We start from the raw sequence: 27915 nt of genomic DNA, 5'->3' as shown, positions 1-27915 counted from the left end.
CTGACTTTACTGATTTCCCTGGTATAGAGTTTTAAAAACAGCCTACAGCACTGTAACATAGACACTCACACAGATATACCCCCATCATTAGGGGGAAAAGGCTCCAAGGATGTATAACAAAGTGTTAACAATTTTTTTTCTGGGTGGCGAGATTTTAAGTTTTATTCACTTTATAGTATTTTTAAAATGCTTTAATGTATAGACATATGCTATTTTTCTGTCAGGAGAAAAACATTTTCACTTAGAAAAGAGATAACAGAAGCAGTAAAAAAGAAAAACTGGACACTAACTTCATTTCTGCTAGAATAATTCGTATTCTCCCCCATCTCATTTTTTAAATTAGTGACAAAATCAACAGTTTAGAAATGACACCATAAGATGAACTTTATTTTAAAGCTCATAGAAGTGTTCACAATCAGTTACAACAGGATCGACATTTCTTCCATTCCACACTTTCACATGACAATATACTGTATAGTGAGAGATAAATTTTAAGGTTTTTGTTCTGCATGCTGCTAACACATTTGACTAGCTTTTGTTTTACTCATTGATCTTTAATATCAAAGCAAAAAGTCATTTTCTATTGGACAGAAATGGTTTTAGAAAGCCCTTATGAAGTCAGACTTAGTCTTGTTTATAAACATCCACACCCACACACATGCTGAATGGAGAGCAAAATGCAAGAAAACTACCTTGGCAGGAACAAATGCTTAAAGATTTTAATCACAGCCCTCTTGAACGAGCAGTACAGTTTTTTTCTCCAAAAGACAAAAGTCAGTTTCATCCTCAGTGATGCAAATGGTGAGACTGCACAGAAAGCTTAGTATGAATTCACAATTCCACAGGAATCTGAAAGTTACCAAGGCAATTTTCCCTTTTAGGATCATAAAGACTACAGACTTAAGCTTTTTGTCTTTTTCCATATAATACACAAAATTTCTAAACATCCTTAAAAAAGAAAATATAAATAGTTTCAGTATGTTATGTAGAGTCACATACTATGGCAAAAATATTTTATTAATTGAAGGAATAAGCCAATTTAATGTTATCTAGTCCAAGTCCATATTAACAGAATTTTTCTCATTAGGGTAACATTCACCATTCTGATGTGGAGGTTCAGCACCAAAATTGTTTTTGTCTTCTAAATCTTCTTCCTTTTTATCAATATTTGGGCCATTTGGAGTTCTTTCCAGCTTGGGTGATTCAATTTTTGGTTTCGGTTGTGTTACAACGGGTTCACATGTGTTGTTCAATTCCTATAAGAAAATAGTTATCAGATTAACTCAGATCCATCCAGTTCATTTTCAACTGCTTCTCCACATACCTGACCCACTATTTTTCTACCAACTCCAATTATACATCAAATAATTACATTTTCTCATTACACTTGCCCCAAACCACAGTTTACAGTCTGACCAAAAGAGAGTATTAATATTCTTCCATGATGTGTTAGGACTATGTACTTACATATATTACTTCCTTCAATCCTCACAACAGAGTTAAAAGACAGAAATTATAATCCCCACTTCATGGAAGACAATGGTTCAAAGAGGTTAAGTAACTTCAAGATCAGGAAAACTAGTGAGGAAAGAGCTAGAATTCAAGTTTATAGCTTGAAACTGACAGTGCTTAAAAGGGTCACTTTTCCTTGACCTTCACTGTGTTTGAACATTATTCCAGAAGAACACTTTTCCCAGTTTCCTTCCAGCCTCACACACAAGACCTAGAATTTCCTAAGCCCTTTTTCCTTAGTTTGTTCCCCTATAGCACTTAACATCTCTGACAGATGACACGGACTTGTTTACTGCCGGCCTCCCTCCCATTACAAGATGAGCTCCATAGGGTCAGAGACTGCACTTTGCACACTGAATTGTTTAATCCTGAGAACAAGGACCGGCACATGCCAGGCTCAACAAACACACTTGTTGAAATGAATGAATAAATGGAGAAGTGGAAAATTTAACAAACTTATGAGGTCTTCTGTATTTTGTGACAGAATAATAAACTAAGAAAGCTGGTCTCGGTCAGGATGAGGTAAAAGCTTTATAGGAAAAATGGCTATGTTGAAGGTTCAAATGACTGCAACTTGAGTCCGTAAGCGAACCCAGCAGTAAACATGAGACAGTAACACTCACCTTGATTTTTATTTTAATCTCCTGAGCACGTACAACTGGATCCTGATCAAGACTCTTTTTAGCCTGAGCATTCATGACATTATTCATCCATTCCATCACTTCATTGACAGACTTCTCAACTTTTTTCATTTCAGACTCATCAATATGGTTGTATTTCTCATCCTGAATAGAAATAACATGGTCATTCTATAGAATTTATTGAACAATAACATTTCATTTGACCCAACTTTCCAGGAAGTTCAAATCTACCTCTAACCTCAAATACCAAAATTTCAAAGTTAGATGATTCCCAGCTTAAATGTTAGCTTATTAAAATCTAGGTTAACTTCCTCCCTATGTACAAAAAGACTGACTCACCTTATTTCTGAAGTCAGCTGCTATCTTGGCATAGTGCTGCAGCCTCTGTCCTAGTTCTTCAAACATTTTTGGCCGTTCTTCAGCTTCCTGAAACCGAACTTTAACAGGAGTGCCAATTTTCTAAAATAAAATGTAATAAATTAATAGTTATCATAATTTTACTTTAAAGTCTATGGTTTAAAACACAAGTACCACCTTTCAGGGGGAGAAAACGACCTACCATTAATTCTTCCAACTTGTCAACATATGCTTGTTTAGCTTGGTCCTCTCCTTCTTCATACAGCCAGTCTTCAGTTTCTGTGAGGAGTCTCAAAAAATTTTGATGATCCTTAACACAAAATATGACAATATTAGTGGCACTCATACATCAGAATTTTTCACAACAAAACAAAGGGGCATTCTCGGAGGTATTCTCATACTAGGTGGCTAATCGTATCTAGGAAGGCACTCTGATTTGGCTTCTCTGCCTTGTTACATAGACACATCCGAAAATGGCCCTCACTGACTTAAAATATTTATCTTAGAAGCCCAATCTGTACAATGAAATGTGGTTTATAGAAGAGCAATTATCTTCTTTCTTTCCAAAAAAAACCCGGGTTTTAGTAATTTTTTGTTGACTTACACAACTATCAAACACTGAAGGGGAAGCTATACAAGTTGCCAATCACTGAACACACGAAAAAATCATTCCTAACCGGTTTATGTACAGTATGAACTTCTACTCTAGCCCTGGGAGGTCCTGCCTCGTTCAGTCATCTCAACTTTGGAGTCCCCACCATAAGAAATTCAGAGAATGTCAGGACAGAGCTAAAACTGAAGTATGTTACAAGGTAGCCCAGAGACCTTAGAACTATTAATAAAATAGACTCCAAATTTCACTTTAAATGACACTTAACTAAATTCTAGATTTTTATCCAGTTAGTTTCTTTTTTCTAAGTCCTATCTTTCATAGTTGTGCTTCTGGGATTTTCTCAGAGCCATACCAACTAGGAGTCAAGAAAAGGGATAAGGGGAATAACAGGGCTTAGTAAGCTCTGGGAATGACTGAACACGTTATGAGATGAAACAATGACAGGAAAGCTACCAAGGCAGCAGTGTCACTGCATTTGAGGTCTTTAAAAGCAAAGATTTTTCTTGTATTTATCCTAGACCCTATGACAGTAATGCCATGAACTCTACATAAATACTTGATAGGTTCTCTCTTCTAGATGGTAAAAATGAAGAGTTTTAGGGGTAGGCTAGTACAAAATAAAACTGCTCATCACCAATGAGCCTCTATCTCCATTACTTTTGTTTTCTGTTTCCAAAAAGTTCAAGTTATCTAACTGAGTAAAGGCTTAAGCCTCAACTGTCAATTTTGATACTAAACACTTTATATGAGACTACCTGAACAAAAACAGAGCTCTAAAACATACCTGCTCACATATAAATTTTTCATATGGTCCACACAGCTTGTCTCTGAACTCATACACATATTCCTCAACTGCATTTTTAGCATCATTCCTTTCTTTTTCCAATTTATCTTGCATTATCATCTTACCCTGTCAGGAAACAGGAAAGGTTAATTCCGGTCTTCTAGTTAACTCAAACTAAATTTTAAATGTGTAGACTCTGGGGTTTTAAAAAACATGATACAAAACAAATTTTAGTGTTAACACAGTTCCAATTTATACCTCGTCAAAATCTTCCTACAAACCCAACAGACATTTCCGTTTTCTAAATACTCAGGCTGAAGTTTGATTTTTTTAACATTGTAACAGATTTACAGAGACTTCATATTTAATGCTTAAAAAAAAAAAAAAAAAAACCAAGCTACTGCTTAAATGTAATTTTGTTTTCTTGTATATAAATGGTTGTCTATATTCGGATTAATACTGGCCAATGTATAACAGCCACACCACTTTGCCACATTTTTAAATCAAAGATAAATCCATGGACTACAGTTTATTGTTAAATAAACTTCTAAATACAATGTTCCCACCTCAGTATGGAAAAACCAAATCTCAATTATTTCACATTTCTAGAATTATTCTAGAATTTCAGACTACTAAAAAACACAATGTATTTTAATAGAAATATTTAGTGTGCCATGAAATTCCAACTGTACTGGGCTCTGTTATGATTTACTGCCATCCAATTTTTTCACAAGAACTCAGCCAATCATGTTATATCAAGCATAATTATCTACCGCATAGCTCTCTCTAATATGAATACAAAAAAAATTAAACAAACTTGTTAAAAAAAATTAAACTGCAAAATTCATTAGTTTTGGCTTCATTCTATCCCTAAAACTATATAAAACTTGGGATAAGAAAGAATTATGGCCATTTATCTACATAGGTAACAGGGCCAAGAAACTAAACATATTTCAAAATAAAAATATTTAATTCAAGTTCTTACCTCTGTCTCAATATACATGTTAAGAAGGTCTTTCCCTAACTGCCACACCAAGTTGGCTTCAATAGGCAGCTCGACATTCACCACCTTTATTTTGGGCTTTTTAGCTTCTGGAGGCTGGTCAACTTTTTTTTCATTTGCCTTAGGAAGGGGAATAAAAAAAAGGAAAAAATTTTAAACAACCCACTTGGAAAAACACAAAAAAAGATCTCCTCATACTTACTGATGACTTGGGCAAAAATAAAATCTCTGAAAATCATAAAGTTAGAAGGGTCTACAGAATCACCTAATTCCCTCTATTTTAAATCAGGGCTGCTATTAAATATGCCATACCTTCCTTTGGGAATTCACCGGGATGTTTTTCTCTTCTCGTATTGAACAATCTCTCCTGCTAAAGCTTTTCTTCACAAGTCTTTACTTTCTAACCCCTTTAAATATTCTTATAAGTCCCATGAGTCAAAAAGTGAAAATTACTAAATTATTCTTATCTTTATAGATTCTAGAACCTGTCACCTAAGGATAAGCTTCAACCAATGCAAAACAGGTTAGGATCATCTTAATTCCTATAATATTGTAGGCCCTATATGCTACTATGCCTGCTTCAATTACAACTAGCACTACACTGATGAGTGCCTTTTAAAATTTCCTTATGGAACTTGGAGTATTTATCTCTCTCTCCACCCCATACACACACACACATATATTATTCTTACTATCCACTTTTGAATTGTATCATTGCTCATAAGCAACTTTGCAAGGTAAAAAGAGATAACAGTCTTAAAGTAGCAAATGGACTGATGTGACACATGCCAATGATTTATGTAGTTTTTTCAAAATATGTAAATACAGGGCTAAAGAAGTAAGTATCTCCTGTGGCCTTCAATTTTCCAAGCCTTTGCTATGCATTTCCATTTCTGCAGGTTCCTACTAATATAAATGACAAAGAACACAAATGAGCAGACTCAGTTCTATGACAGATCAGATGACAACCACAGTGTATAAACATGTATCCTGTAGGTAGGATGGTAAAATGGGACGAGACTAGCCCATGAGGCACAATAATCATGGCCATAGATAATTTTGAGGAGTTATAATGGATTAAAATCTTAGGCACTTTATCGAAGAAAGTGGGTCTAGAAAGTTCAATGACTTGCCTAAAATTAAAGAGATGGAACTAGATCCCATGTTTCAGAGACTGATCTCAGTGTTCCTTAGACATCACCTATCAAGTGCTATAAGCTGTATCACTATGGATGAACTAGGCAGTCAGCCTGCAGTCCTCCACACCTCACTTTCCTTCTAATGCACACAACCCTTCAATATATTATGCATGCTCTGAGGGCATGAGCCACAGGAAAGAAAAATGAATCCAATCAAACATACACCTAGGAAGACAAGAGCAACAGATGCTAGGAAACAAATGGATAACAGTACATGTATGGAAGTTAAATCAAGACAAGACAACCTGATAGTACCCAATTAAACCAACTACTGACAAAACCAGCATCACAAAATGGCATTTCAACACGGAATGGATGAGGAACCCTCTCCAAAGGGGTAATAATGCTCCAAAAGGCTTCAGACTAGTGGTCACACCTACAACTAAGGAGCATGAGATCCTACCCAATGTCATGTTCTAGACAGGTACTAAGACTCTCAGCAAGAGCTGATGTGTATGCTCATCCCAAGTCAAGGGGTGTGCTGTTGAAACTAAGCAGCTATTTTTCCAAATAACCACCATCATCATACAACTTAACAGCGGAAAACAGAGAGCAGCTTTCAGAAATCAGAGTCAGGACCCATAGCTCACACTGGAGCCCCCAGGATCAATGAGGGGACGGAAAAATTAAAAACTGGAAACTTTTACATAGTATAAAAACCTATCCTGACCCAATGAAAGATTCTGTAATTTGCCTGAGGGTAAAAAAACTCTACCCTCAGAATGTAAGGGAAGCCAAACCACCAAGAGCAGGCTAATTATTTACATGTACCTTGTACAGAAAATAATAAAGTTCTACATAACATAACGGTGATTCACTGTTAACAACAGAAATTTTTCAATATCCATCTGACCATGACTCTTAAAGGTCTGATTACAAGCTGTCATTTTCCAAGGGACACAACACCATTATTTAAGTTAGCTTCCAATGCCTACTGTGGAAGCAGGACAAAAAAGTAATTACCTTGAAATGCAATCTGGTTATTACCAGACCACCATAATTAATTTACTTAAATTTGACCGATGGCTTGAGAGGAGAAAGAAGTTTACTAGACTCCTATAGCCCATGTATTTATCAACTGATTAGTTCAAGTGAAAACTAATCATGTAGCCCTGGGAAATATCAAGTTCTGCCTTTGGTATTAGAAGATACCTCTGCTCTTTGAAAGACAACAAACAGTATACATTGGTCTCTTGTTACTTCGAGTGGCAGTTAATCAAGAGAAGCTTTTAGGTTTAAAGCAGGATATTCAATTCCCTTAATTGAACTTAAATACCTCTAACTGGTTTTAGTTGAAAAATACATAGAAAATCAACAGAAAAAAATCCTACACAGAATGAAATTATTTGGTGCTTGCTCTTGAAACTGCAATTTAATGATATCATTAATAATGATTACATGTTGCAACATTGTCTAATGGAATGAACTAGAAGAGTCACTCACTTTGTCAGCATCTGGGATTTTGTTTTCTTCTGAGGTAAGTTCAGGTGAAGGGGGAGACTGTGAGGTTTGTTGAGCATCAGTTTGTACCTGGGGCTGTGTTCCAGCTTCACTGTTGTCTTGCTGGACATTTTTCTGAAATGAAAGCCCAGGCACAAAGGATGTAGAAAGCAGGTGTACTTGTATAAATTTTTAAAGTTATAGGGCACCAAAGACAGTACACTCAATTTCTGAAATCTTAACAGGTGGGGAGAAAAGGTACTGAATAAAAACAAAATGAACACAAAGTACTTGAAAACTTCTGTAGATATTCTAAACCTGTAAAAAATTCTTTGAATGACAGCAGTTAATATGGTTAAATAACACAAGTAAGCATTTAATTGATGTGGTAAGAATCAAGAACTCTCCCTTAGGAAGCTCATCTAAGCTCGTACAGATATTAATTCTCTAAGGCACTGGAAATAGATTACTCCAGGCCTCTTTCCTAGAAACAAGCTTCTAAACCTATTTTACCAGCAGCCATCATGGATCTCAACATATCTCCATTTTCAATATACTAAACAGTTACATAAAATGGGCAATTATCAGTTATTTCGGAATTCATCACTTCAGTTTATAGATACCCAAGACTCACTCTGTCCCCAATTTTTGTGATGCAGCTATATCCAGTAAAGAATAAATGCTACATATTAACAATCCTAATTAAAAATTTGGTAAAGAAAAAGAAGAATGAACCCTAAGAGTTTCCTAATTTTCTTTTTCAGTAGCCCTCAATCCCTAATAAATTAGTGCTTGCTTGATCTTTACCCATCTTTGGAAGAGGGTGGAAATATTCTAGGTTAACTACTTTCTGCTCACACTGAACTCTTCTCATATTTTTCTTCTCTTAGCTTCAAGATTCTAAGATAGACACTGAAGTATTTAGGAACGAGGCATTCCTGATATCCAAAAGGCACTAAAGAGATTGAGAAAGTATATGGCACTCATCATTTAACCAACTACTGTACATTAGAATTTTTCTAGATGAGAATAAAACTAAGGTTCAGAATGTTTATGTTCCTTAGACGTTCTAGAAAGGTAACACAGTGATCACTAGATAACGCACTTTCTCACATCTTTACTAAAACACCACACTGCCTCCCTCTTAAGCTATTTCTAACTATTCCCTAGAAATAAACTGTAATTACTGTAATACTTTAGCTTCCTAAAATTCTTCTGTTGACCACACGGAACTAGCACTCATGCTAATGATAACAATTCTTACTATACGCTACACAGACACTTCTCGTCCTTCCTCCCACAATACAGAAAACCGTGTACAAACAAAAACAAGTTCTAAAATATCAAAGCCAATTTTGTCATACAATTTTAAAAACTTTAATATTTGGTAGCTATTTCAAACAGTTTTTGTAGCAGTCTGTTTTTTAAGTTTCTTAAACGTCAGTCAACATTCGACTTCTCAATGTGTGGTCTACATCTTAAAAAAACCAAAAAAATCCCAACTCAATGAAACATCACCTACTCTGTCATATACTAGTTACTTCAAATTAAGTTACACAGAATTTAGTCACAATTCACCAAATTTCAAGCTGTATACTACCACTAACTGGCAAGTGCTATTATCATTACCTAAAATTCTGATCAAAATTATTTATGAAGGAAAACATTCATTTTAACCCTTCCCTACCCACTTCTCCTATAGCTTACAACTAAGTCAACTCTACTCAAACACAAGGGTTTATCCACAAACTTACATCAGTGTCTGTGTTTTCTGGTGGTCTCTGATTCAGACACTCCATGTCAGCTTCAGAAGACATTTCATTCTCCTCAGTTGGGACTTTCTCCACCATAGATGCCGTAGAGATGGTGAAAATGCCATGGGTGTTGACACGCACTTTGACTTTTACCCTAGATTTTTCTCCATCTTTCTGTGCAGAAACATTCTGAACTACAAAGCGGCCTAGAACAACAACAACAACAACAACAACAATCACAGAATCACAATTTTAGAATTAAATCTAAATCTCTGTGAAGGAGGCCAGGTAAGGTGGTTCATGCCTGTAATCCCAGCACTTTGGGAGGCCGTGGTGGGTCACTTGAGCCCAAGAGTTTGAGACCAGCCTGGGCAAGATAGTGAGATCCGTGTCTACTAAAAAAAAAATAAAATAAAAAATAAATAAATAAATAATAAATTAGCTGAGCTCAGTGGCATGCACCTGTAGTCCCAGCTACTCAGGAGTCTGAGGCAGGAGGACCCTTTGAGCCCAAGACTTCAAGGTGGCATTGAGCTGTGATCACATCACTGCACTTCAGCCTGGTGACAAAGTGAGAACCTGTCTCTTAATAAATCAATAAAAATCTATCTGTGTAAAGGAGACAGATAAGAAAAATACAAAGGCTAAAAAAATAACACCTGCGAACTACTGCTATTTTAAAATTTTCTACCCAGTCTTTACCAAATTGAAGTCCTCTAATATATAACTATGACCTCTTAAAATGTATATACTTGAAATTAATCTTAGTATGCCATAAAAGCTTTCAAAGATAAGGGCACCCTTATAACTATTTTATTTAACACTAGGCAAACACTGAGTGTAAGATACTGATAACAAGCAGTTCTTGCCTCCTTCTACCCTACTTCTCCAGATGGGTGAGCACAAACTAGACATGAAAATCTGTTTGAAAGCATAAGGAAAATGATAGCAAGCACATGCTGAATTTTAATCCTATAACCTTTTAAAGAATACCATTCTTTTGGTTAAATAATCAAAACATTTAGCTGTTTTAAATAAGGGAGGTGAGCCAAAATCTGTATGAAAGTCTGAAATTATTATGTATAATACAATGGGGTTCCAGAACATTACTAATGGTTAAAAGTGTAGACTTTAATCCAGACTATCTGGGCTTGAATCCTGGCTGTGTGACCTGTTACAAAAGTTACCTAACTTTTCTATGCTTCTGAGGATTTAGTACAGTGAGCACTTACTACAGAAGCAAGTGCTAGGTTTAAGTTATAGCCACAAATAAGTACTTTTACTCTAGAGACCACTGAGTCAAAAGTAAGTACTCTGAACCTGTTATGTGCGAAGCTCTAAATGAGATTTAACTGCCTAGTACTTAAAGTGTTGTCTATATAAACACACAGAGCTACAGATTTAATTACAATGTCACTGAAAGATGAAAGAATACACCTTAATTGTCAAATCAGTAGTTGAGGAAATATTTGCCAAAACATCCATCTATCTAAAGAAACAGCATTTATTCTGGAAAGTGGGATGTAAGATCGCTCAAGTATGTGTGACGTTTTCAGTTTCAATCAAACATGAAAAATTAGATGCCATGCCAAAAAGCTGGGATTTTATCTTCCACACAGTAATTAATGCACAGATTCCAATTTATCAAAATCTTACAAGTCTACATGCAATGATTTCTTTTCCTAACAATAAATTCACGAAAACTGTTTTAAAAACAATACACCACAACTCTGGGTCAGAACATTTTAGCCTTTAAAGTAGTAAGAAAGAAAACACAATTGATCAGGTTCAACTCCTTCAAACAATTTATTTATGAAAAGGTGTGAGGCAAGGGTGTGTCCTGAAAAGACCTAGCAATATTGGCAAATTTCACCCATGGTCTGGGAAAGAGACTTACTATGGGTAAAAGTAGATGGATGGTGTCAAGTGTCCCCCCAAAATATGTACCAAAAAAAAACTTATCTTTAGAAAAGATAACACAAAGGTACACTTGAGAAGTGGATTCACAATGGTCGCTGACTCAGGTTTTAAACTAGAAGTAACAGACTACAAATAACACTTAGCCTAGAGAAAAACTTAGTATTAAAAGCACGGATAACCTTTTACATACAGACTGTATCAGAATAGTGAAAATACTAAAGTGTTCATATATATATATGTACACATATATACTTTCAAGTAACGGGAAAACTCCAAGTAACAGCAGAACTACCAAGTCATTCTATCTCTAGACCAGATGACTCAATAAAATGAAGTTATTTCTCCATCACCATTATTCTAAATGGAGAATGTCTTCACACAGAATTATGCTCCCCTCAACATCGCTAAGAATAAGAAAACTTTTAAAGTTTGTACAATGAATGAGAAGCTAAGTCTTTAACTAAAGAGTAAAATATACACAATGAACTGCTTACCTATTTTTGCTTCTGGATATGGAACTCCTTGGGGATCAGAATAGAAAGCTTCTAGCTCAAAAGGCCCCCTTCTCAGGAAGGTGAGAACTTTGGAGAAAGGAGCAGCATGGTTTCGACTAAACACTTCATGAACACTGGAGAGAAAAGAAAAAGGCATTCAGCAGATGAAGTACTTAAATATGCTTACTGTGCTATACAAACAGAAAAGAGACTTTCTAAAATCTTTATCAATTCTATCTCATCATTTACAATACCAAAATGAGAGAAATATTTTGGTAGATTTGGTTGTTGAAAGATTCCAGGTAAATTAATGACTCCCCACTAGAGAAGTCATCTGTTAATTTTTCTTCTTTACATTAGAGTATCTGAATGCTATTTTCTGCTACATACCCTTCAGTATCTTCTGAATCGTGGTTCCAGACCAGAGATATTGGAAAAGGAACTGCATCTGTGACGGAAAATTCTCTAACTTTAAATGCCGGGGAAAGGATTGCACACTTAAAAAAAAATAAAATAAAATTATCATGAGCACATGAACACTTTCCAGTCATCTTTTAATATAAAACTGAATTCTAATGGATGGACAGGATTTTGTTTTTTTTAAAAAACTCACATTCCAAAATCGTTCCCAGTGTATTTCATCTAAACAAAGAATTTATTTTACCATCTAAATACTATGCCAATTACTAGGTACAAAGACAAATAATATATCTTAAGATAATGACAGTTAATCAACAACAGGTTTCATGGGGATTAGGAAAACAGACTGGTCTTTCTAGAAATGCCTTGCTGACAGCAATTTCAAGATCACTTTTGAATATGTACACATACATACATGAACAGTTCTGTCTACACTGCTTTCCAAATGTCTGAGAAACCCCCAAAAGGGCCATAATGTTCAGATTTTCAAATAATTGTGTAAACGAAGAAAGAAATGGTAAATTCAAATTTGGGAAAGGCAACACCCAAAAGATAGGTAGACAAATCCCTATTTAGACAGGACATATAAAAATAGCTAAATAGATAATCAAGCTGAATAGACCCAAAAAAATCATCATTTAGTATAGGATCCTTCAAAAGAGAGGCCAAAATTAGCTCTACTTCTGAAGAAAATATAAACTTCCAACATTTGAAGGAATCAGAGTTAATTAAAGGAGGCATATTCCATTATGAAGAAAAAAGCGAAAACAAAAACCCCATAGAACAGGATGGATAATACAATGGATTATCATTAATAATTAGTATCTACCTACTCTTCCTTTTGTAAGTATACAAAGGCAGTCAGTCTAAATACCTTTGTTTACAGAATCCTGTTTTATATTTTAAAAACTGCTAACTAGCTTAAAACTCAAATATGTCAACTTGAAACTTTATTTAAAACTATTTAGATCTTTTTTGACTGTAATATCCTAAATATAAACTAGTATTTTCTTTTTTACCAAATAACTTCCAGATTTGGTGTTTTTCACCAAACTAACTTCACACTTCTGGGCTGCCTTTTTATCTGATAGGCAGATTAAAAATCAATTTGGGGATAAGAGAAGGTTATCTATTTTCTAATACCATTTGTTAATACTCCTAACACCCTGAAAACTTGCCCCAAATCAATTCCTTATTATATCAGATTAGATTCTAATTCCCCGTGTGCTTTGTAAGTAACAACTGCCACCACCACACAGTTTATTAGTGTTTCAGCTGTGTTTTCTGTGATATCCTCAGAATCATACCTGTTTTTGATTCTCAGCTTGAGAAACACCAGCTTGGTAGTTCTTTTAATTGAAATTCACTGGATCTTTTAGATTTGAGTGGCCTTATCTCCCTACAGCTTTACGGGTTTGTTTAAAATGTCCTTCTGCTACCTAGACACAGGTCTCTGTTTATTATCCTACCATGATGACATACACTGGAAACTGTTTAAGGACTGTACACCAAGCAAAAGCAGAGTTGAGAAAGTACCTGTAATGCACATCCTCTGGCTACTGCTTCATCTGCATTGAGTGTCGTGCTAATATCTTTTCCAAAGAATTTGGCAATTCTTTCTTTCACAGCTGGAATTCGTGTAGCACCTCCAACTATCTCAACTGCACTCACATCTTCTACTTTGAGATGAGTTTGTGCCATCAATGAATAAAGGGGAACTTCTATCTTTTGCAGAAGTTCAGCACAGAGTTCTTCAAATTGTGACCTTAGCAAATAAAAACTTGTTTTTAGAAAGGTTAAGACCAATATCCTGTCCTACTTTTGATAACCCAATGAATTTCATTATTTTCCCCCTCAGACAGCCTGGATCCCACAGGGGCCAAGTTTAGCTGTACTGTAGTTTACAGCTCTTTTGTCTTTGATAAATATACCAAACATGGCAGAAAGATAATGAGGAAGACAATCAGTTCTCCTGTTATTACTCAAATAAATCATTTTATATTGCTTATGACCACCATTTTACTTCTAAAATTTTTTCCCCAGAGACAGTCTTGCTGAGTGCAGTGGCACAATCATAGCTCACTGAAGCCTCAAACTCCTGGGCTCAAGGGATCCTCCCACCTCAGCCTCCTGAAAAGTTGTGACCACAGGCAGGTACCAACAGGTCCAACCCTTCTAAATGTTTTGATCTGATTCTCATTACTTTCAATGGTTATTTCCAGTCCCTGCACAGTATCTCTGTGAAACCAGTATTCAATTACTGGCCCAGAAATACTAAAAAGTGAAAATACCAAGAAGACTTGAGGGTAGTACTTAGACCCATGAGAGTACTTGGCAAAGGTATTTTTAAAAGCCCTCTTCACATAAGTGCCCCTAGAGCTAGTGGTGATAAAAACAACAGTATCTCCAGCCACAGGCGTGTAACGCACAATTCTGAAATGTAGGCCAAGACTCACGACACCCACTAGAACTGACACCTGGGCTAGTTTCAAAAAAAGTTCCATCTAATTAATCTGTAGAATTCAAGACACACCTGTTCATCTTTCCGGAAACATCTTTGTCATTCATAAAGCATTCGATATTCAGTGGAAGGTCTGTGCTGTTAGAGCTCATTAGCTTTTTCAGTTTTTCACACTCCTGATACAGACGAAGGAGTGCTCGTATTTTGGATTTTGCATCCAACTTGTACTTAGTTTTAAATTCTGCACAAAAATATTCCACTAACTTTTCATCGAAGTTTTTTCCTCCTAAGAAAGGATCAAAAGCTGTTCCCAGTACCTAATTTGGTCGAAACAACAAATAGTCTGGTTATTTTCAATCACATTTTAACTAGTATCTTAAATATTACTACCCAAACAATTAAAGACTAAGAGACTCAAGACTATATTTAAATTATAACATGAAATCCAAATCAGTCAGGAATAAATCTCTAAGATATTTTTGCCTTTAAATGACTACATAGAAAATAACTGCAAAAGCCTTTTCTTTCTGAAACAAGAACACTTAAGAGTATGCTAAGACAATTACATCATCTTTATGGAGATCAACCTTAGCAACCGTTTCTTGTTAACATCTCTACCTAAAATAAAACTCTTCATTACCAAGAAGAAAAAGCCTAGTAAAGCGGCTCAGTAGCTTAAAGTCACAACACTTAATGTGTTTTGGACACTGAGTTCCAATGTATGGCTTTACCTTCAATTTTCCCTTGTTGAAAGCACAGGCAGACACTTGAAAAGCTGAATGTCCCATATCAACAAAAACCACTATCCGAGGTTTCTCATCCAGGCTTGGGAGATCCTGCTTATAAATTCCGTAATTCAAAGCAACTAAAAAAAATAAGTATGTTTCAATTCCTCGGTTCACATTTTCTTAGGAATCTCACTGTTACATAAAATTACACATGGAGGAAGCTTGACTATTAACTTGAAACAATTAAAGGTGAACACATTACATTCCTTTTATACCTGACTTCACACTGATTTTCTTGGAATTAATTATTACTCTCTTTCTGATTTCAGAACAATGCTCTATCACTTTTCAATATATGGAGATGTGCTAGACAAAACATATATGGCGTGAATACAGTGAAACATAACCACATATCACACAGAGTATCAGACTCATTATGCAATACTTACATTTCAACCACAACCTGCTAGGACACTGCTTATCCAAAAAAATTAAGAATTTAATATACAACTACAGCAACTGCAGTTCCTACCAATTTTCTTTTAGATCTGAGGTAAATAGCTGAACAACCCTAAAGTTTGTTTTTCTTCTGAACTTTAAACTGTATTTCTAAACATGTATACCTAAGAACGTATTTTTACCAATATTTAAGTTTTCCAAAAACCTAACAAATATGTGAGTAAAACTTTTCAGCATAAAAACTGACTTTTTTCCTTAAGTCATTTTTTGTTCATCTGTAATCATAATAAACTAATGAAAGCTCAAGGAAGAGATGCTGTGATCACCACTGTATATCCACAATACCTAGCGTAACACATTCAGATAGTACAGGCTTAAAGCAATATTTGATAAGTGATCATCTATCTACAGTTCAGTAGATAAATTTTTTTTTTTTACACTAAACCAATTACTTGTAAGCCAAGGTAGTTTTAAAGCCCAGAATTTTAAGCTTGTGGGAAAACTTATTTCCTAACTATAAATGCATTGTAAGGAAACAAAGTTAAATCCAACCTACATTTTCAAAGGAAGAAAAAACATGAAATTCTCTAATGAAAGCAGATTCATAAGTTTGATAAAGTACCAATTTCTCATTAACCATAAGCATTGTAAGAGGTAGACTTTTTTCAAATCTGACTCGATTTTTTAATAGGCTGTGTTTCTGTACCTATACGAAAGTAACAGCACTGAACATCCATAATTCTGATAGTATATTCACTTCTACACGACAAGTGCTTTTTCCTTACCAGCTGTCATGTCATTCATAAGTCTTAAACAGTTTAGGCCAACAATCTGTGCAGCATCTAATACAGATCGCCTCTCAGCATCTGTAAAGAAGGAGGGGACCTACAAACAAACAAACAATTCTGAATTATCTAGAACACAAAATATACTTAGAAATTCCTCACAAACCACTTAATTTTTTTTTTTTGAGACAGAGTCTCGCTCTGTCACCCAGCTCCGCCTCCCAGGTTCATGCCATTCTCCTGCCTCAGCCTCCCGTGTGGCTGGGACTACAGGCACCTGCCACCGCGCCCGGCTAATTTTTGTATTTTTAGTAGAGGCGTGGTTTCACCGTGTTAGCCAGGATGGTCTCGATCTCCTGACCTCGTGATCCGCCCATCTCAGCCTCCCAAAGTGCTGGGATTACAGGCGTGGGCCACCGCGCCCGGCCACAAACCACTTATAAATTCACAACAGTCCAGCTAAGTAGGTGTCTCACCAAGTCACAAAACAGAAATAGGGCTTTAGTTTCCTGCAAGCTCGTTAACCTTCAGAAACAGTAACTACTTTTGAAAACACTGTCCCAAAATTACAGGATCAAAATAGTCTTTATTATAACCAAGTTTAAGCTGAAATAAAAATTAATCAGGAGTTTCATAAGACATATTAAAAGTTACATAAATCTAAGAGAAAACTTGAAATTAAAGCGGATTAAATCTGCTTCCAAACTAATCGTAAGTTTCTACTGGCATTAGGAAATTATAACACTAGGTCAACATTTAATGTTTAATAATATTAAACTATAGGCAAAAACTACAGGAACTTAAAGAGCTAACTCTAACATATGCCAGCCACCACCCTTGCAGTTCTGCTGTTCACTGAGGTACTCCTTAATTCAGTCAACATGTTAAGATTACAAAATCACTTTTTGGCAAAGCCTTTTGATTCTCCTAAGAGTGAAAACAGCTCAAGGGCTGAAGTTTCTTACAGCATTGACTTGTGCCATTCTAGCTGTAATTCTTTTTGACTGCCTCCTAGTGCAGCACTTCAGGATACTACTATTCAGGAAAAAAAGTATCTAACAACACATTCATAGAATCATTTCAGTGCAAAGTACCTAAGTTTAGTACAGTGATTTTTCCAAGTTGTCCAAAATATTTGTAGATGCTTGAGAGAAAGACATAAGCAAGAGCAAAGGTAGATCTCTTTCACCTTTCAAATCAGAACACTTCTTCCATCAGCTTCTCAGTTCACCAGGGGAAAAAAATTGTGGCAAAAAAAAAAAAAAGGAAGGGAGACTGGGGAGGGAGAAGCCACTGACTTCTAACTTAATTCTTTAATTTTGCCAGAGATTAAAACAATTCCCATCTTGCAAGGACAATAGGAGAAATGTTAGCCCGTCTGCCTCATTCATTCATAAAGGCTTCTTGCTGACTGATCTCAGTTGGCCACATTGCTCATACTATAGCGCAAAGACCATGCTGTATTTAAGTCCAAAAGCATACCCCACAACGTATCAAGAAGTGACCCAAGACATCTGGGTGAGCAGAATTTACCTTTCTGGTGTCCAAAAAAAAAGATGACTTTTGTTCATTTCAAGTACCCCTTGACAGTCTAACTAGTAACTTTCGTCACTACTGGTAGGCTACATTTTAAAACTCCTAATGCACTCATTTCTCAACGAAGGGTAGAATTCTTTCACCTGTGAAAAGCTCCTGTGTTAAATGTACAAGCCTGATAGTGCAGCAACTAACTGTATTAGAATACTCCCACATGGAACCAGTCAAAATCTGTGTTTTCAAAAAGCCTCACATGAGATTTTGATTTCCAGTCAAGAACTTTTGCAGCTTCTGGCTAAAAATACCACTCAAATCTACTTTGTAACGCTCTGGAACACATGTTAATACAGTCCAGTAGAACATGATCTCTAGTAAAAGAACAGCTTTCACACATTTGATACTTAAAAGTAATACAAAGAATGCCAAATGAAATAACACACACTGCCTTGCGGAATTACACTTACTGAAATAACACAATCTGTTACTGGTTTCTTGAGGCTGTTTTCAGCAGTTTCCTTCAGCTTAGTCAACAACATGGCTGTTATCTGCTCCACACTAAATAGATGTTCTTCACCCATGTACATCACCTATATTGAAGGGAAAAGATGTTTTAAACATTGTGGTACGTGAAGCTACATGCCAGTATTTAACTTCCAAATATTAGCACACATTCCCTTCCATAAAATCTTTATTGTTGTAGTGGTTTTGGAAAGAAGGAAGAAAAGGAGGAGAAAGGGAAGGGGAAAGAGAGAAGGGGGAGAGAAAGGAAAAGAGAAAAAAAAAAAAGGAAGAAAGAACTTCTACCTAAAGATGAAGGGGAGGGGAAGAAAGCTAGGGCAGATATACCCCACCCAAAGTCTTAGTCAAAACATGAAAGAAGGTAGTAAATTTCCACTCTAACTGAAGAGATGAATCACTGGGATAAATATTATTGTGTGTTGATCACAAGACAGGAATACCTCTGCAAGTTTAAAAAAAGATTCCTGGTGTTATTACACTATTACTCTCCCCACAATTGCAACTGGGCTGTCTCAGAACAGACTTTTATTTGATACATGAACACAATGTCGACTTTTTTCCCAACATCAAATAAACCTCAATTTTATAATTGCCAAAAAGTCAGAAGAAACACAAATTAAGTTATAGCATATATACTACCATTTGAATAATTTTCAGACAATTTAGCATCTCTCTACGATACTTTAAAAAGAGCTGAATAAAAAACAAAAAGACCACCTGGTGTAATTAAGAAATTTGAGTAATAACTCAAATAAGTTCGTCTTTTTAAGTATTAATAAGTCAGTATTTTTCTCTATGGATGGATGAAGGAGTCTCCTATCAAGGAATCTAAGGTTGCTCAATTATATTACCTTTATTCCAACTCCACCATTTTTCAATGGAACCAAATCGTAACTTAAGTTTTCCTTCTCCTTTTGAATGAAGGGGTCATTGAACGCTCGGCCATGAAATCTTTTGAAGTTAGACACCGTATTGTTTGCATGAGTGATTTGCTGCAAAAAGAGGTTTGAGATTTTAATTTTTTTTCTCTAATTTCACCACCTACCAGTACTTTCAGTAATTTTATTTAGTCACTTTACAATTCGGAACCAACCCTATGAGTGCACATAAGCTGCCCTGAGGCCCATCAGTTTCACTGAATTTCCCATCTATGAACAGATTTTATTTATACTTTTTTCTTCCCCTATAGAAAATGCCAGAAGGTAAGCAGCAAGACAGAACAAGAGGCAAAATAGTGTGACTACAGACTTTAAAGCAGATTTCAAAATCTGTAAGATAAAAAGACAGTGAAACTATCACTAAAGGCTCTGAACACACAAGAATTTTATCACTTGTTTCATTCCTTTTCCCCCCCACTAAACTTGTGAAGTTTTATACCCAATGAATAGTAGTGCTATAGTCAAATTATAATTTTGTTTATAAAAGTTAATTTTTATAGCTGAGCATGACTGAGAGGCTGAGGCAGGAGAATCGCTTGAACCTGGGAGGCAGAAGTTGCAGTGAGTCAAGATAGCACCATTGCACTCTAGCTTGGGCAGCAAGAGTGAAACTCAGTCTCAAAAAAAAGAGTTGATTTTTATAGTCTAATAAATTGCTAAGTGGCCAGGATAGACATTCTGTGCCAGAAAATACATGGATCGCTACTGTTCCTAGCAACAGCATGAAATGCTAGTTATCTACACCAAAAAGTAGGAGACTGAAGAGTAATTCAAAAAGTTTCTAAGTGACCCAATGTTTTCAACAGCATGTGCATATTGTGAAGACTTGAGAGCCATGGTTTTTATAAACAAGACACTGAACTGCTATCTTACACAACTGGTGCACATGTTTGTTAAACTGCTGTAAGAGATGGTGTTTTTTTAATCCATAGTTTTGGTTAAATATTTTAGGTAAACTCTAGATCGAAAAGCCCCACTTCAGAGCACATTTCATTCAAATGTACCTCATTTGAAACAACAAATAACTGTAAGATTGAAAACTAAGAATTCTGAAATTATTAGCTTAAAAATACCAAAACAGTCTACTACTTACTTTTTCTCTTACCTAGTTCTTTGAATAAAGGAAGAATACAGTTAGCTTGGCAGTACTAATTTTCAAACAACATAGAATTCAAGCGAGTTTAGGTCTTAAAATTCCTTATGATCTAAAACTGAGATGTAGTCTACTGGTCAAATATGAGTCTTAACAGATCCTTCTCACATAACCACAAAGATGCAACAGAATTTTAGGTCTAGGTTATCAATATCCTCAATGGGCACATTTAGAGGATTGTTACAACTGAAGTCCCACTATCCTTTTGAACACATCATTTTGAGTGTGCCTATTTCTCCTTTCTTTTTTCACCCTTTTGTTATATCGCTCTTCCAATGTAAAAAGGAAATACAGTTAAATCCAACCTACATATTCAAAGGATTGGAAAACATGAAAGAATTTTCTAATGAAAGCAGATTCGTAAGTTTGATAAAGTGCCAATTTCTTATTACAACATAAGCATTTTAAGAGACAGATTTTTGTTTTCAAACCTGACCTAATTTTTTAATAGGTCAGTACTAAATACATTCTGTAACATACAATACAGTACTAAGATACAGTCCAAAATTTTCTTTTTTAGCAATACTATTTTCTGTATTTAGAAAAATGTCTTCTATTTCAAAGAGCCTCTCAAAGAGCATTTCATATATCTTTTACTGCTTCTCTCCACCAAGAGGTCTGCCTAGATCAGTGCTGTTCAATAGAATTATATGTCAGAATAAAGGGGAGCTACCTACATAAAATTTTCTAGCAGCCACACTAAAAACTAGTGAGATTGGATTAATTTCAATTAACTTAGGGCAATATATTTTAAAAATTATCACTTCAATAAGTAGTCAATAAAAAAAATTGATGAGATACCATACTTTACTTTTCAATTTGATTAAAAAGTAAAAAATCTCGTGTGTATTTTATACTTCACATTTTGATTCAGACAAGCCACATTTCAAATACTCAATACAGTACATGGCTACTGTATTTCTTAAACAGCACAGGTCAGGACAAAAATTTCTCCCAGTCCTGAAAACTGGCTAGCATATATAGAAAGCTGAAACTGGATCCCTTCCTTACACCTGATACAAAAATCAATTCAAGATGGATTAAAGACTTAAATGTTAGACCTAAAACCATAAAAACCCTAGAAGAAAACCTAGGCAATACCATTCAGGCCACAGGCATGGGCGAGGACTTCATGACTAAAACACCAAAAGCAATGGCAACAAAAGCTAAAATTGACAAATGGGATCTAAGTAAACTACAGAGCTTCTGCACAGCAAAAGAAACTATCATCAGAGTGAACAGGCAACCTACAGAATGGGAGAAAATGTTTGCAATCTACCCATCTGACAAAGGGCTAATATCCAGAATCCACAGAGAACTTAAACAAATTTACAAGAAAAAACCAAACAACTCCATCAAAAAGTGGGCAAAGGATATAAACAGACACTCAAAAGACATTTATGCAGCCAACAGACACATGAAAAAATGCTCATCATCACTGGCCATCAGAGAAATGCAAATCAAAACCACAATCAGATTGCATCTCACACCAGTTAGAATGGTAATCATTAAAAAGTCAGGAAACAACAGGTGCTGGAGAGGATATGGAGAAACAGGAATGCTTTTACACTGTTGGTGGGACTGTAAACTAGTTCAACCACCGTGGAAGACAGTGTGGCAATTCCTCAAGGATCTAGAACTAGAAATACCATTTGACCCAGCCATCCCATTACTGGGTATATACCCAAAGGATTATAAATCATGCTGCTATAAAGACACATGCATACTTAACATTTATTGTGGCATTATTCACAATAGCAAAGACTTGGAACCAACCCAAATGTCCATCAATGATAGACTGGATTAAGAAAATGTGGCACATCTACACCATGGAATACTATGCAGCCATAAAAAAGGATGAGTTCATGTCCTTTGTAGGGACATGGATGAAGCTGGAAACCATCATGCTGAGCAAACTATCACAAGAACAGAAAACCAAACACCGCATGTTCTCACTCATAGGTGGGAATTGAACAATGAGAATACTTGGACACAGGGTGGGGAACATCACACACTGGGCCTGTCATGGGTGGGGGGAGGGGGGAGGGGGGAGGGATAGCATTAGGGGGAATACCTCGTGTAAATGACGAGTTAACAGGTGCAGCACACCAACATGGCACGTGTATACATATGTAACAAACCTGCACGTTGTGCACATGTACCCTAGAATTTAAAGTAAAATTAAAAAAAAAAAAATTTTTCCCAGTCCTACCTTAATTACTAAGTAACCTGAAAAGGCTTTTAAACACGTAACTTCTTAGAAGTTCCTTCTATAAAAGGAATCTCTTAAATGAGTATCATGAGAAAATTCACACGAACTTAAAATGTCTTGTTTATAATTTCTAAAAATTAGATAAATGAAAGGCAGCAAAAAGTTACTAAAAGTTAAGGTTGGCAGGCTGGGCGGTGGCTCACACCTGTAATCCCAGCATTTTGGGAGGCTGAGGCAGACGGACCACGAGCTCAGGAGTTCCAGACCAGTCTCACCAATATGGTGAAACCCCATCTCCACGAAAAATACAAAAATTAGCTGGGCGTGGTGGCACGTGCCTGTAATTCCAGCTACTCAGGAGGCTGAGGCAGGAGAATCGCTTGAACCTGGGAGGCGGAGGTTGCAGTGAGCCGAGATAGCGCCACTGCACTCTAGCCTGGGCAACAGAGCGAGACTCCTCAAAAAAAAAAAAAGTGAAGGTTGGTAAATTAGAAAGTTAAAGTCGATCTTAAATTAATAAAACAAGACAAAGGCAACAGAAGGAAAGAGTATCATCATCTGAAGGTTCATAATTACATTTTTTTTTTTTTTTTTTTTTTTTTTTTTTTTTGAGACGGAGTCTCGCTCTGCCGCCCAGGCTGGAGTGCAGTGGCCGGATCTCAGCTCACTGCAAGCTCCGCCTCCCGGGTTCACGCCATTCTCCTGCCTCAGCCTCCCGAGCAGCTGGGACTACAGGCGCCGCCACCTCGCCCGGCTAGTTTTTTGTATTTATTAGTAGAGACGGGGTTTCACCGTGTCAGCCAGGATGGTGTCGATCTCCTGACCTCGTGATCCGCCCGTCTCGGCCTCCCAAAGTGCTGGGATTACAGGCTTGAGCCACCGCGCCCGGCCCATAATTACATTTTTAAAACTCAAAAATACGTAAGCTTAAGCACACTTTACCCTCTTCTATGTCTCCTGAGATTTTCCTTTTAAAAACTCCCCCTTAAAAAGTGATCCGAATTCTTTCAAGGAACATACCTGATTTTTGGCTGCAACTCCAATTGTTCTATTTTTTGATCCAAATGATATGACTGACCTAGAAAAAAATATATTTCAAAAATGTTAAAAAGCATAAATGTTGATATTTTAAACTGACAAGGGAAAAATTATAATATAAATGTCCTACCCATGAGGGGGTAGGGAACAAGCATAGCACAATTTTAAAGTCTATAGCTTTCATCAGATACTCAAAGGGGGCTTCCACTTAACTGCTGCTGTGAGAATCCAACCTAGGTGGCAGTTCTACCACCCCAAAAACGTCTGCTCATGGCTCAGGAATCCTCCAGGTTCCCAGTTATTACGAACTGAACATTAACTTTGAAAATGTTTTAAATATGTAAATGGTATTATTAACTTGACCCTACACACATGACTCACAAAAAATAGGATGTGACTCTACCTTTCAGTCACCAACTCTGTACACATCTAAATGTCATTGTCATACCGACTTTTGTTCTGATATATCAGCTGCTTCTTTAGAAATCAAAGTTTTTATGCTAACGCAAACAAATGAACCCAAGTTACACCTCTGAAGTTTCAAGAGCACAGAGGTTCCCATCTGGGAGATTCTACCGGAGAAAGAAAAAAAGGATGCACAACAAGTACCACCGCAAAACAATATAAATGTCGAGGAAAAGGAGTAACTAATCAGTTACATCAAATCTGCTTTGAAGAGATGGAAGGTGACTTGTAACCGCGAGACAACCTTTTCAGCCACCATGGAAATGCAACCGCGCAGTAACCAGAGCAGAGACAAGCTCAAACGTCTTGTGAGGAGACAGTAAGTGAATTAGGTTTTCGATTAAAGGAGTTATCTAATTCTGGATTACTAATCCAAATATAATCTAATTTTGGGTGAGTTACTCCTACCTGCTTAGGTAGGAGTAACGGTAAATGAGATGAGCAGAACAGGAAAATACTGAGGGCATTAAGTACCACCTTACAGTTTAAATTTGCTGTAATAGAAACATCCTCGAACTACATTATCTGAGCAAGTGTTAAAAAGAACAGCAGCCTAAATGCCAGAGAAGTGTCCAAGCAGAAGCTAGACAAGAAACCGTCCAAAATCAAGAGCATCATTGTAAGTTCAGAATAACTATAGACTTGCAGAATGGATCTACTCATTTTCCTAGGGAAGAATCAAATTAATTGTACTAAATAGCAATTAGTAGCTGATGCAATAGTGTCAACCATAGTTACAGTTTAACAAACATATTAAGGGCAACTCCAATATTGCCCTCAGTGCACATTTTTCAGGACTGTACTTTTTGTCTTTGGTTTCACACAGTAGTCACTGTATAGCACAATTTTTTTTTTCCTACTCTCCTCTGAAAAGCTTTTTCTTTTATTGGATCAACCAGAACAAAGTATAAACTGCACCTAAGCATGAAAGCCTGAAATACTCTTTTCTTTCTTACCAAACTCCAACTTTAAAACCTTAACACAACCAAAAAACAAACTTATATCTGCAGCGGTAGACGTGCAGGTTGCTCAAAACAGTCTTGCTAACGTTACTAACACTGCCAAATATTTTTGTCTCAGATTTTCCACTCAACTTTCATAAACGTTCTCAGCACCCAAATAATTGTATTAGCCCAGTCATTCTGTCTTTGGATTCAATGTTTTCACTTTGCACTTTTCATCCTGGGCTTGGGACATTTGAAAAAAATTACTAGGTACAGTAATTGCCTTGAGATGGAAGCATTTGTTTTCATCAGTGCACATGCAGATATGTTTGTATATATCCTCGTCCGAAAATATCCCTTCACGAAACTTGCTTTTTAAAATGTTGCCCTTTGCCCACCCCTAGGCTCCTACGGAATATTTAGTTCAGTGACGACATCCATTCTCTTGTGGCGTTCTAGCCCAGAAGTATGCAATTTTTATTCTTTTACATACACTGTGCAAAATTAATTTTAAAAATACGGTTTACAATTCCTCACGAATGGCAAAGAGCAAAAACAAGAACGTTTACATATTTCGACAATGATCCCGGGCATTAAGGCCAACAATGTTAGCAACGGAGAGACTGGGTAAAAAGAGGTGGCCTGATCTTTCATAGGACTGCTTCCGTGGTCGCTAACAACAGTTCGCCTGCTCACTGGACAAGGAGCGACACAAGCTCTGGAAGCTTCCAATTCATTTCGAGATTCACAATGCGGAAGAAAAAGCCCGGCAGCCCGGCTCCGCGGTGCGCAAAGATATGCGCGGAGGGAGGAGGACAAGCTGGAGGCGGCTCAGCCAGCTCAGAAAGGCCGGGTGGGGATATGGGGGCGGCCGCGAAAGGCGCAGGCTGCAGCCTGCCAAGACAAGGGAGCGTAGTCGCGGGCTCTGCCGCAGCCCGACCCCCAGGAGGTTTTGAAATCCCCCAGTAGGAAGCCCGCACAAAGTGACGACCCGGTGTCTCGACTCTGGGACTCCTCTCGCCCCCGTGAATCCCTGAGACAATCCCTTCTCCAATTCGTGGTGGCAAGCCCCCCATCCCTCCTCTGGCCGGGTCGCTGGTCCCTAGTTCCACGGAGGGATGCGCCGCTGCCCAAACGCCTCCGTTTGCGGCGGAGATCGGTGTAGCCAACCAGCTTGGGGTCCCCACACTAAGAGCCCAGAACCTCCTCCCATCCACCCTCGCAGGCTCCCACTTACGGGGTGCACCGATCGCTGAACTCATTGGCGATGGTCTCGATGCCCCCGGCCCGGGCCACCGCGATGTAGCAGCTCTGCGATCCCACGTCCAACCCCACCACCGACATGGCCGGCTCGCGGTCCGCCTCCGCCTCGGGTCTGGGTCTACGTCCTCCGGCCGCCTGCCTGCTCCTCCTGCCGCCGCTTTCTGCCCGGCCGCGTTCGGCTCCGGCCCGCGGGGTCTGGCCGCTCCTCTGACACTCAGAAGGACACACGGACAGCCGGCCTGTCAGGCTCCTCCTACTCCCGGATGACAGCGGCGGCTGGCAGACGAGAAGCCCCGGGAGAAAGCCGGGCTCAGTCTCCGCGGGTCGCTCCGCACCTCCGGTTGCCTGCCTCTGCCGCAGCTCGCACACCGTCGCCGGGGCTGAACTACCGACCCAAAAGGGGAGGTCCCACTTCCTCAGCCTTATGTATCGCACTGATCAGAACTTTCCAGAATCTGCGGCATTTACTCACCGGCGCCTCCACCGGCCCCTCCACGTGCCACTTCCGCTTCCTTCTTCTCGAGCCTTCTGGAAAGATTCTACCCAATGGGCGGCCGGTCCCCCGAGAACGGCGGCCGTTGCCATGGCAGCGACAGGGCCGCTCCCGTGCCATTGGCTCAAGGCTGCCTCCGCCCACTCCCGCCCTAGCCAAGGCATTTTGCTGCCCTAATAAAACAGGCAACGAAGAATGACTCCAAAACTCGGAATAATCACAATTTGCTACTGGGAGGTGGTACCCGACCCTTAACTCTAAAGGGAGGCTGAACGGGCGGAGAGAGACCCCATTTTTGCAGAGACCCCAGACACCAGGATGGTGGGGAGGCCGGCCAGCTGTCCGGAGAGCATGTTGGGAATCGTAGTCTGGCCGGGAGAAGTGTGCGCCTTGCATGCTGGGATGTGTAGTCCTTGTCGCAGTGCTTGCTGGGACCCGGCTTTGTCTTCTGGGACTCGCGGGAGAGGCTGGGCTGGGTTCTGTCTGGCGCCTTTGCGCGGGTTCCCTGGCAATAAGCGTCATTTTGTTCGTTTGTTTTGTATTCACTTCTATTATTGTCTGGATTACCCGGACAACTGGTGCGTTACGACTTAGGAGAAGGAACACCAGTTTAAACCGCTTATAATAAAAGCAAAAGGGTTTTGTTAAGTGTTCTTGTATTCATCAGCCAGCAGGATGATCTTTTGTGGAGTAAAATGTCAGGTTTTTGTTTTTTTGGTTTTTTTTAAGCGATTTTTAGTTGTGACGTCATTTGGCAGGCTGTTCACAGTATCACTTTCTGCTT

The 27915-nt window shown here is 37.8% G+C and overlaps 1 protein-coding gene across 4 annotated transcripts; it reads right to left on the bottom strand.

The window, feature by feature from the left end:
* Nucleotides 1-358: 358 nt before the first annotated feature.
* Nucleotides 359-27223, bottom strand: LOC105485981 (heat shock protein family H (Hsp110) member 1). 4 transcript variants are annotated; one of them, XM_011748615.3, is made up of 19 exons: nt 26613-27115; nt 23949-24006; nt 19477-19617; nt 18571-18693; nt 16571-16670; nt 15330-15463; nt 14671-14915; nt 13674-13902; nt 12108-12214; nt 11718-11851; nt 9304-9509; nt 7553-7684; nt 4893-5030; nt 3908-4033; nt 2713-2820; nt 2493-2612; nt 2136-2297; nt 1100-1256; nt 359-849 (listed from the first exon to the last, which is right to left on the bottom strand). In XM_011748615.3, the coding sequence occupies exons 1-19, from the start codon at nt 26717-26719 to the stop codon at nt 821-823; spliced, it is 2556 nt and encodes an 851-aa protein (XP_011746917.2). In that variant the 5' UTR covers nt 26720-27115; the 3' UTR covers nt 359-820. The 4 variants fall into 4 exon arrangements, with proteins under 4 accessions (XP_011746917.2, XP_070937583.1, XP_011746918.2 ...); XM_071081482.1 differs by having other exon boundaries at nt 359-1256; nt 27111-27223; XM_011748616.2 differs by having other exon boundaries at nt 359-1256.
* Nucleotides 27224-27915: the final 692 nt, after the last annotated feature.

This window comes from Macaca nemestrina, chromosome 16, assembly GCF_043159975.1.
Source record: "Macaca nemestrina isolate mMacNem1 chromosome 16, mMacNem.hap1, whole genome shotgun sequence".
Lineage (NCBI taxonomy): Eukaryota > Metazoa > Chordata > Mammalia > Primates > Cercopithecidae > Macaca > Macaca nemestrina.
This window is presented reverse-complemented; position numbering and strand designations above follow the sequence as displayed.

Coding starts and splice junctions, on each gene's coding strand:
- LOC105485981 (XM_071081482.1), bottom strand. CDS start 27,223: ATGGCAACGGCCGCCGTTCTCGGGGGACCGGCCGCCCATTGGGTAGAA. Junction 15,464..16,570: donor TATGAATGACATGACAGCTG/GTAAGGAAAAAG, acceptor TATTTTTTTTAG/TTGCTTTGAATTACGGAATT. Junction 2,821..3,907: donor AAAAATTTATATGTGAGCAG/GTATGTTTTAGA, acceptor TTTTGTGTTAAG/GATCATCAAAATTTTTTGAG.